Source organism: Cyrtonyx montezumae, unplaced genomic scaffold (assembly GCF_038088225.1).
Source record: "Cyrtonyx montezumae isolate F1298 unplaced genomic scaffold, pur_monq_1.0 scaffold_36, whole genome shotgun sequence".
NCBI lineage: Eukaryota > Metazoa > Chordata > Aves > Galliformes > Odontophoridae > Cyrtonyx > Cyrtonyx montezumae.
Window position 1 is genome coordinate 11,856,346 of NW_027072041.1, and position 10,843 is coordinate 11,867,188.

Sequence of the window (10,843 nt, forward strand, 5' to 3'; positions counted from 1 at the left end):
CACAGAATCGTTTTGTTGCTGGTAGCACATCGTGCTGAAGTGCTTGGGCCCCTGTTGGTATCTGGGTACAGACAAAGTAATCAGTTCTTCATCTTCAGGGAAGCAATTAGCTCTTTCCTTGCAGAGGAGGTGAGGCAGGGCAGGGCTCAGCAGTTAACCCTTCCCTCACTGAATCTGTTTGATACTATGAAGTGTCTTTGGTGTAAGATTGAATGTGCATTTGTGTTTTTTACTAGAAAATACATAGCTATAGTCTCATATGAGCAACGCCAAAATTATAAGGATGACTTCAATGCAGAGTATGATGAATATAGAAGTTTGCATGCTCGGATGGAGAGTATTGCCAGAAAATTCATGAAGCTTGATGAGCAACGAAAGCAGCTTTCTCCAGGGTCCAAGGAATATCAGGTAAAGAAGAGTAAAACCATGACCTTGTCTTACTTCCCTCTTACCTCCCACAGAATTCCCACAGCATTTTCAGCAAATGCAGGTGCTTCAGCTTCGAGATCCAATAAATTATGTTGACATGATTTTGAAGTGTCCAAGAAACACCAAGTAACTGGTTTTATAGCAGGAGTTATCAGATTGGCTGTAGTTTCACTGGCCGCCTCGGAGCATTCTGGTGAGAGTACTATTACACTGATGAGAAGGGAGAAGAACCAAAGGGGCCAAAAGACCAAAAGAACCCCCAGGCTTTGCTGACCTGCTGATTCCTATTATTTAAAGGGGAAACTTTTATTTTGTATACTTAGCAAGACATACAGCCACAAACTTATTTGGCTTCTAACTGTAAGTTTTAGCAAATAAAGGCATTAAAAGCTTTGTATTCCAGCGTTCAAGTCTGGGATGACTGTGTTTGGACATGCGTATTCCAAATGTTCAGTACCAGAATTCCTGAATTGTTTGTGATGAGGATGTTTGGATAAGGATGTCTGGCTAGCTGGATGTGAGGATGTCTGGCTAGCTTTTGTAAGTTTTTACACAGATGGCAGATGCATTTGTGAGTGCAGGGAGTATTTTAAAATCCCCAATACTGCTCAGTCAGACAAAGGAGAGAAGCCTTACAGAACTCACATACAAGTTCTGACCCTACATTGGCTAACTCTTGACTTCTGTGGCTTCACAAAACCATGCAACAAGTCATTTAGCCCTTATTTGAAGGCTCCACCCAATTGAGCTGCCTGTGAAAGCAAGTATTTTACAGTGGCGTCAGTGACTTCACAAAGGGAATCTTCAAACACATTCTCTTCCTGTTGCTTGTTTACAGATTTAATTGCAGATCTGGGCTATGTTCTATGTTTGTTGGCCTGTTTTTTTTCTTTTCTTTGTGTGACTCAGAAAAGAGTGATGACTCTTGGATAAGAAAATATCTTGAGTTGAACTGCTTTCTAATGCTCTGGTTGTATTTTCTAGTAGTGATGAAATGTTCTTTATATTGTTTTCACATTTCAATCCTTCTGTTTTTTAAGATGCTTCATGAGGAAGTCCTAGAACAGTATCGAAAGATACAACAGGTATGTGTAGCACCAGGTCTGTGGGAGTTAGAAACTGGAATGGGCTTTTGGCCATTTTTAAGCAGAGGACATGAAATACTCAACTTCAGATATTTCCATGTCTTTTAATTTTCTTTTTATCTTTGCAGTCTAGTCCCAACTACCGCGAAGAGAAACACAGATGTGAATATCTCCATAACAAGCTATCTCACATTAAAAGACTTATAGATGAATTTGACAAAGAGCAATTAGAGTTACAGCACTAGTCTTCTGCTTGGACCAGCACATGTGAATGAATGGAAACTTATTTATTTAAAATTTCAGATGAGTTGCTCTAAGATTCTAAGAAGACTGAACTTTTGCATTACGGAAGTTTTTCAGTATTAGTATACTTGAGTTGACTACTTCTGTTGTTGCTGATGTTGTTTATATGCATATTTGAAGCTGCTTTCTCTGGTCCCTTTTTTTCTTCAAGACTTATGTTTGTCCATAAAAATCATTTTACCAGTAGGTGCTGGGACCCAGTACATCTACTGTGAAGTTCTGCACATTTTAAGAAAATAGTGTAGCAAATTGAAATACTTTTGGATAAATATAAGGCTATTTTTCTGACCTTTCTTGTTAATGCAAACTCTTTGCCTTAAATGGTAGAAGGTTTAGAAATTTGCACAAAAAATACAAAAAAAGAAAAAAACAATGACAACAAAACAAGAAAAAAAAACAAAAAACATTGTTTTGGAGGGTTAAGAAGGTGTTGTATATAAGCCTATATACAGCCCATCTTTGTTATTAGAGAAACTCATCACTGCAACTTAAATCCCCCATCGCAATGGTTGCCTTAAGGTGTTTGCTTGTGTGTATTTAGTGTAGTTAAATCGTTAGCCTACACTGCTTCCCACCTTGCTGAAACACCTGGGAAGCACTACATGGCCTACCAGTGTCTGAAAGTGTGTGCCTGATGTGTGTATGCAAAAATGTGTGGGTGTGAGCATGCATGATGAGGAGGGGAAAAAAAGAAAAAAAGAAAAAAAAAGCTGCTACTCCAACTACTCTAAGTAGGCCAAACGCTCAGGTTAAAACAACTGACGAGTGTTGCTCTAGGTTTTTTTTGTTTGTTTTTTTCCTACAAAATTGCTACTTCTATTGTGGAAGATGAGAGCATTTCCATTTCAGTAGTTTGTCAGCTTTATTAATGTTGGTAAAATTGATACTTTAAAGAAAAAAAAATAAACAGATATATAGTTTTGGGGCAAGACTATTAAACTAAACATGTAGGTTACCTATTTATATACTGCTATAAAGTATTTTTTGAAGAGAGTTATGCAAAGATGCTATTGCCTACATGAAATGTATATTTAAAGATTTTTTTGTCCTGGGTGCCAGGAGTATAACAAAGAACAGATGTATTTAACTATGGAATACTGTGATCACGAAACAGCACAAATTTTCATTTCATGCAGTTTCTATTTTCTTTTGGTTTAATTCACCGCTTGCTTTGTCATGTGAAAACACGGGTTATCTGGTCAGAATAGAGCAAAATCTTACTTTATCTTATGTTTGTCTTTTCAAAATGCAGCCAACAGAAAAGGGAAGCACTATGTTTACAAATATGATTTTGGAATGTTTGCCAAAATAGTGGTAATATCTCTAATAAAATTTATCTCCAGCATAAAAATAAATAAATAAATAAACTGTTGTATATCACTGTAAACCAGAAAATGTTTGAAAATATGCATTCAAATAAGTGGGGATTTTTGCCTTAAGTTTGTGGGTTCAGATATCTTGCAGTCGCGAAGATGAAACAGCACGCAGAGGCATTCTCTTCTGTTGCATGACTTGTATGACATATTTGAGGCCAAGTTGTCTGTGGGTCCCTTGGCTTAACCTTCACATTTCAAATGGCATAGTAAAGGGATGGCCTCTTGCTGAGCAGTAAGAGCTGCATTCATCTGGGCTCAAGCACAGGGGCATGCGGACAGCAGTGCCTAGGTGTAAGTGCAGGAGCTGTTAACTGCTCTGCATCTGCTTTGGATGGCTGGATTTCAACCCAACTTTCAGCAAAGTGTCTTCTCATTGGGAAGCTTCTTATACTGGATTCTGTTTTGGCAGTGCAGTGCTCTTTGTCTAAGCTGTGTACAGATCTGAGTTCAGCTGCCATTGTGAGACACGCAGTGCTGGTATACAGCTGTCCACGTGTCATTACCATTCACTGAACTGCCACTGTGTAACTGAGATGAGTGTGTTTAACAATTTTTTCTCCTCCTTGTATGTGAAAAGACTGACCTGTATTTGCATGCATCTTCTGGTTTACTACCTGTGTGTCTGTTGCAGCTGGAGGTTAATGCTACTTGAGAGGTCCGCCACTGTGCATCACCATGAGATCTGACAAGCTACTGTAAAGACCTTAATTGAAGGTTTTGCTCATTTGCATCAAGCATTTCTTAAGCCTTGCAAGTATACCAAACAGCCTATGTAAAATTGTGGCACTATTTTGCAATACATATCTCTCGTTGCCCTTGAGCTGCCATTCCTGTTTGGCAGATGTGGAAGAGCCCACTGACTCTAGGCCTGTGACTTTATTGCCCTGCCCCATACAAGTGTCCTGCTTGCTCAGAGGAGCAAGCACTGCAGATGGCGGCATGCTGGCTGGGGATACACTACAACAGGTCTGGAGCAAATGACTGATGTAGAGGGGCAGATGCTCCTCCTCCTGAAAGGAAGCTGGATCTCACTGCGGTTTCAAAAAACACGGAGATGTGAGGGGGTGTCAGCCCTCTCCAGCTGTCTGGAAAAAAAAAATAATCATCACAAGTTATGAGGACTGGTTTCCCATCTTGTTGTGGTTTGCAGGGGAAAAACTATGCCCAAAGAAAACTTTTTTAAAATAGTAGCTATGCTCTAAACCATCACAGGAAGCAGATCACTGTTGACTGCTTCCAAAGTCTTCATTTGATCTTGTCACTTATCAAAAAGTAAAAATATTTGAAATTGTTTTGTAATACATGTAAGTATTGGAAGCAAAGTTGCTGTTTTAAACAAGTTGAATTAAAGTGTTGATATTGTAACCTTGTTCATTTGTTAGCTTTCTTTAAATAGTGTTGTTACAACCAGTCTTTCTGGATATGTTAATGTTGATCCATGTGAAGGCTTATGGCTACTTTGAAGTATGATTCTTCTCAAAAGTTTTGCTCTACTCTGTGTACCTGAGGATGGAGGGATGTGGCCAGCAGTTCTGTACCCTTCTTCTGTGTAAGGGTATGGGATTGTTTCATGGAGGGCAGCATCTGGGACGGCTTACAACAGGGCTGTGACTTCCCCTCTCTGAGTCAGAGAGTAGCGCAGAACTTTTTTTCAGTTGTTTCCATGCAAACTGTATTAAAACTCTGTGCATGAAACATCTTTGGGGCATTTTGTCAATGAACATTTGAGCCATTGTTGCCCTTCTGTTCTGCATCAACTTGAGTTCAATAAAATGTTCAATTTGCAACTCTGAGTTGTGGGGCACTCCTTGTCTTGGGGGGGATTGGGGCAGGGCAGGGAGCTGAACACCATTTGCAGAACAAGGTCAGAGAGCAGCAGGGGCATTGCTGCTCCAAGCACCCTGCTCCAGGCTGGGTGACCCATGCCTAAAATCTTAACAAAGCCCAGAGCCAGGGTCTTCCTTCCCAGAATCATGGAATCGTTTGAGCTGGAAGGGACTTTGAAAGGCTGTGTAGTCCAACCCCTTGAACAGGGGACACCTTCAGTTGGATCAGATGCAAACAAGGGGAGGGGAGGAGAAGGGAGGGAAGGGAAGGGAAGGGAAAAGGGAAGGGAAAAGGGAAGGGAAGGGAAGGGAAGGGAAGGGAAGGGAAGGGAAGGGAAGGGAAGGGAAGGGAAGGGAAGGGAAAAGGGAAGGGAAAAGGGAAGGGAAAAGGGAAGGGAAGGGAAGGGAAAAGGGAAGGGAAGGGAAGGGAAGGGAAGGGAAGGGAAGGGAAGGGAAGGGAAAAGGGAAGGGAAGGGAAAAGGGAAGGGAAAAGGGAAGGGAAAGGAAAAGGGAAGGGAAGGGAAGGGAAGGGAAGGGAAGGGAAGGGAAGGGAAGGGAAAAGGGAAGGGAAGGGAAAAGGGAAGGGAAAGGAAAAGGGAAGGGAAGGGAAGGGAAAAGGGAAGGGAAGGGAAGGGAAGGGAAGGGAAGGGAAGGGAAGGGAAGGGAAGGGAAAAGGGAAGGGAAGGGAAAAGGGAAGGGAAGGGAAAAGGGAAGGGAAGGGAAGGGAAAAGGGAAGGGAATGGAAAAGGGAAGGGAAGGGAAAAGGGAAGGGAAGGGAAAAGGGAAGGGAAGGGAAAAGGGAAGGGAAGGGAAGGGAAAAGGGAAGGGAAGGGAAGGGAAAAGGGAAGGGAAGGGAAGGGAAGGGAAGGGAAGGGAAGGGAAGGGAAGGGAAGGGAAGGGAAGGGAAGGGAAGGGAAGGGAAGGGAAGGGAAGGGAAGGGAAGGGAAGGGAAGAAGAAGGGAGTTTTGCTGCAGCCAGCAGGAAGAGTGCTTGTTCAATGACCTCCTTGTGACCACACCAGTAGAAGAATTAACTGGAATTAAAAGTTATGGTAGTGATGAAGCTCAGAGAGCCATGCTCTCATGCAGTGAATTTTCTTAGGCTGACAAGAGTATGCCTTGGCTATTGGTCCTTCAGACAAAGTGCTCGGGAAGCAGATCAAAACCGCCAGCTTTCTCTGACCAGCTCTTGAAAGTCTCCAAGGCCCTGTGCACAGAGGAAACAATTGTGCTCAGGACTGAAGTATGGATGGAACAACGATGCTGGAACATAGAAACACATGTTTATCTCAAAGCAGACACCAGAAGCCAGCAGCCTTGAGCAGTGTGCCAACCTGACCGGTGGCAGAAAAGGATGATTTATGTGAACACTTTGAGGGACTCCAGACTGCCCCTGGCATCCACCAACTCTCCTGGTAATCACGTTCTTCTAAGCAAGTGCAGAGAAGTTGAATTTTATCCTGTGATGATGGTAGCTCAGATAAGGACTTACAGAGTTGTGTTTATGCTGTTTCCAATAGTGACCATTGCTCTGATTCTCTTCTGGTCTTCTAATAGAGGGAACTGCCAGGAGAAATAATCTCATGGGTTACTGCAAGAGTCACAAGGATACACACTACATGGAAAGCAATAGAATTGTGTGACAGGAAGAGGCAGACCTGATTTTGTTTGAATTTGATCCTCTACATCACCAACTAATTAAGAAAAACTTGAAATGGGTTTTTTTCTTCTCTAACAATTTGAAGAAAATCTGGTGGTTTTCTTCCTAAAAAGAATCTCTATCTTTCAGGGTTTGTTTTATATTAATTCAGTAAATCCCCACAGCAGGGCTGAGAACAAAGCATGGAAATTAAATTTTAGCCATTATAAAGCAAGGAGCTCATGTGAGCATGTAACAAGCAGGACGGACTTCTATGAAATGGCAGCAAGTTAAAGTCTTTGGCAAGTAAATATTGACCACCAGCGAGGTGAGCGACAGAAAGTAAACACCGAGCACAGCAAGAGGCAGTGCCTCTGATAGAAACAAGGGCAGCAATCTCACATCTCCCTGGAGTCTTTGTCCCAGCGGGGTGACGTGCTGCTGACAGACAGCAAATCTCTGCCTAGAACATCCATCCCCAGCCCAGCTGCCCGTGCAGCTACCATGGAGCAAACGTACCTTCTCCTTTCTCTTTTTTATTATTATTATTATTATTTCAGGGTGATGAGGCTTTGTTTTGCTGCAGTTGTTTTTGTTTGGTTTGGTTTTTTGGGTTTGTTTTTTTTTTTTGGTGGTGGGTTTTTTTTGAGAGAGGAGAGAGAGCAATAACCCACAGACCCTTTCGAGCATCTCTATGCAACATACCTCCTCCAGATTATTTTTCTTCTCTTATTTCTAAGCAGATAATAAACTTCCCTTCAGCAGCCGGAAAAATTTTAATTGGAACATTCATCCTTCTTAGGTGCCCCAGTGGTAACCAGACAGAAAAGGCTGTAGGAAAAAAAAGAACATCTGCAGGACAGAAAATCTGAAGGAAGTCAGAATTCATTAATTCAGGCACCCACAAAAACAACTTTTTTTTTTTTCACCTCAAATTGCTTCGTTATGTCAAAAGTGACTAAGAGCACTTTTTCCCTCTTGCCCTCAACTGTAGAATACAGCCAACAAAAGGAAGTGGTGAATCTGAAGGCATCCAGGCAGAGGAAATCACCTCCACTGAGGAGCTCCTGCCATGGCTGGACTCCCATTTCCACCAGCAGCAAAGCCCTCAGCTCACTGCCCTACCTCAGGGCACTGAAGTCGATGCTGCCATTCTCTCCATGCTGGATGAAGCACTTTGAGAAGTAAGTAGCAAAAGGTGAGATGACCAAGGAAAATGAGGGCAATAAAATGAAGACAGTCACAAGAATACTTCAACAAGGACACAGCAAGCTGTCCCTGCTTCCAGGAGTGAGGCTGGTTTAGCCTGCCTTTCTGGGCCACACTGCCAACACTTGGCACACTCCCTGCCAGAATTCAGCCCCTTTCCTGTGTTTGCTCAGTGCAGCCATGCACAGGGCTGCGCGTTTTTCCAGCATACAATGGCAAACTACTGTAACAATATTTACCATTGTTCTTCACCAGGAATGAGCTGAGCCGTGGCTATCAGAAGGCTCAGTTTCCCCAGGCACCCCAAAGTTCAGCCTGTTCAAACCCAAGATCTGCCAGCAAGATAGCCTTCTGGAAAAACCTCGCAGGATGCACAGGCTGCGGCAGAGCCAGGCGCATTGCAAAAACACTTTTGATCTCAGTTACATCCCCAAAGCTCTGAGGTGATGAGAAAAAATTCCGCAGGAAGATTTGCCATGTTTTTTCAGTCCTTAAAACCAACCCAAGCCTGTTTCTCACCAGGCTGCGGCAGCGTCTTCGCCCTTACCTTGCCTGACCTGCAGCAGAACACTGCGGCTTCCCCCTGCCCTCTGCTCCAGGCTCTGCTCCTCCTGGCGGGCACCTTCTCCTGCAGCCTTCCTGCTTGCTTTGGCAGAAGGAGCAGGGATGTGCATCTGATCAGGTAGGTCTGCCTTTTTCCACCGCTGGGGTAAAGTTTCTGCAGTTCAAACGGGTTGCTGGATCTGCTGTGATTTCTGACATTCTGCAGAGATTGCCTCATGTCTGCCCACGAAAAGTTTCCTCCAGGACAAAGATGTTTTGAGTCAGCGACCCAGTGTTTGCTGAAAAGCACTGCCAGCTCTTTCCGGAGGCATAATGTTATGGAAAGAAAACAGACCAGGCTGCCTCAGAGAAGGACAGCATGGCTTGTTTGTTAGAGGTCAGGCTGTGTCCTGTTCTGCCTCCTCATGCTCACAGTGCTCGGGTTTCAAAGCTGCATGGCTGCTGGCATCTCTGCTGCCTGACCAGGAGCACCTCACACGGCCCTCTGTGAGTCACTGCAGGAACAGGCAATACGGATATGGGGAGGACCCAACAGTGTTGACTTAGGCAAGAAAATCTTGGGCCTGAGAAAATCTGTGACAAGATTCTGTTAAAAAAAAAAAGAAAGAAAAGAAAAAGAAACGCATCCAAACTAGAGGCAAATCTGGGTGCATACCATCAAGGAGAATCCACCAAATGGAGGTGGCTGGAGGAGTAGATGCGTCCTCAGGTCATTTGGAAGGAGAGCCTTTCCCATGGCTATTACAAACTGCTTGTCCTTATAACAGCTCCTGAGCAGAAAAGTCACCCTGATGAGCGTTCACACACCTCACCTTGCATCCTAACATGCAAAGTGATTCACAAGATGGTGCAACTCCCCCACCAACACAAGGAAAGACCTGAATCACCTAATAAATTAATTGTGCTTTGTTATTATCACCCAGAAAACTCTTTCTGTTTATGCATAGACAAATCAGACAAGCTATGCCATTGGTAACACGAAACTTCAGGTTGTTGCAGCAAGATGTGCCAGCTTTATGAAGCAAGGCAGCTTTTTGAAGCAAGGGCAGTGTCTTCCACATGGGCTGCTAAGGGGTATTGTGAGGTCAGGTCATGGAGATGCCCACTGACTGGGTGGTAAACAATAAAACGATCAAGACAATTCAACCTTCATCATTTATTTACTCTGCAAAATATTTTTTTTTCCTCCTGATTCCAGTTAGGAGTGAAAGGAGACATAGCCAATGACTGTACGCTCTAATTTTCTCCCTGTTAAAGACATTTGTCACTGTGATGCTGAGGGACACACTGCCTCTTTACGTGCAGCTCCAGCCTTTACACAAAGCACACTCTGACATGCCTCTGCTTCCTGAATGTACAAAACGCTTGTCACCTTGTTAAGGCACAATATTTTCTTTCCAGTGTGCTTCACAAGAGGTCATTTTCTCAGTGAGAATAAATCTCTAGGCAATGAAAGTCCTTAAATAATACAAAAAAAAAGAAGAGAGAAACAAGAAAGAAAGAAAAAAAAGGAAAGAAAGAAGAAAGAAGAAAGAAAGAAAGAAGAAGAAAGAAAGAAAGAAAGAAGAAAGAAAGAAAGAAAGAAAGAAAGACAAGACAAAGAAAGAAAGAAAGAAAGAAAGAAAGAAAGAAAGAAAGAAAGAAAGAAAGAAAGAAAGAAAGAAAGAAAGAAAGAAAGAAGAAAGAAGAGAGAGAGAGAGAGAGAGAGAGAAAGAGAAGAGAGAGAAAAAAAGAGAAAGAGAAAAAAAGAGAAAGAGAAAGAGAAAGAGAAAGAGAAAGAGAAAGAGAAGAGAAAGAGAAAGAGAAAGAGAAGAGAAGAGGAAAGAGAAAGAGAAAGAGAAAGAGAAAGAAGGAAAGAGAAAGAGAAAGAGGAAGAGAAGAGAAAGAGAAAGAGAAAGAGAAAGAGAAAGAGGGAAAGAGAAAGAGAAAGAGTAAGAAAAGAGAAAGAGAAAGAGAAAAAGAACGGAGGGGGGAGGGGAGGGGGAGGGGAGGGGAGGGGGAGGGGAGGAGGGGAGGGGAGGAGGGGAGGGGAGGGGAGGGGAGAGGGGAGGGGAGGGGAGGGGAGGGGAGGGGGGAGGGGAGGAAGGAAAGGGAAGGGAAGGGGAGGGGAGGGGAGGGAGGGGAGGGGAGGGGAGGGGAGGGGAGGGGAGGGGAGGGGAGGAGGGAAGGGAGGGAGGGGAGGGGAGGGGAAGGGGAGGGGAGGGGAGGGGGAGGGGAGGGGAGGGGAGGGGAGGGGAGGGGAGGGGAGGGGGAGGGGAGGGAGGGGAGGGGAGGGGAGGGGAGGGGAGGGAGAGGGAAGGGGAGGGGAGGGGAAGGGGAGGGGAGGGGGAGGGAGGGAGGGGAGGGGAGGTGAGGGAGGAGGGCGGAGAGGGAGGGGAGGGGGAGGGAGGGGAGGGGAGGGGAGGGGAGGGGA

At 44.2% G+C, this 10,843-nt stretch overlaps 2 protein-coding genes across 3 annotated transcripts in view; one reads left to right on the forward strand and one right to left on the reverse strand.

Annotated features, from left to right (window-relative positions):
- Positions 1 to 3,684, forward strand: part of ELL2 (elongation factor for RNA polymerase II 2) — a 49,396-nt gene extending 45,712 nt beyond the window's left edge. For both annotated transcript variants that reach the window (XM_065745594.1, XM_065745595.1), the window contains exons 10-12: positions 237 to 408; positions 1,470 to 1,514; positions 1,643 to 3,684. In XM_065745594.1, the coding sequence (XP_065601666.1) occupies positions 237 to 408; positions 1,470 to 1,514; positions 1,643 to 1,759 (334 nt within the window). In that variant the 3' untranslated portion in view covers positions 1,760 to 3,684. The remainder of the gene's footprint in view (positions 1 to 236; positions 409 to 1,469; positions 1,515 to 1,642) is intronic.
- Positions 1 to 10,843, reverse strand: part of CAST (calpastatin) — a 356,278-nt gene that overhangs the window by 284,355 nt on the left and 61,080 nt on the right. The window lies entirely within an intron of this gene.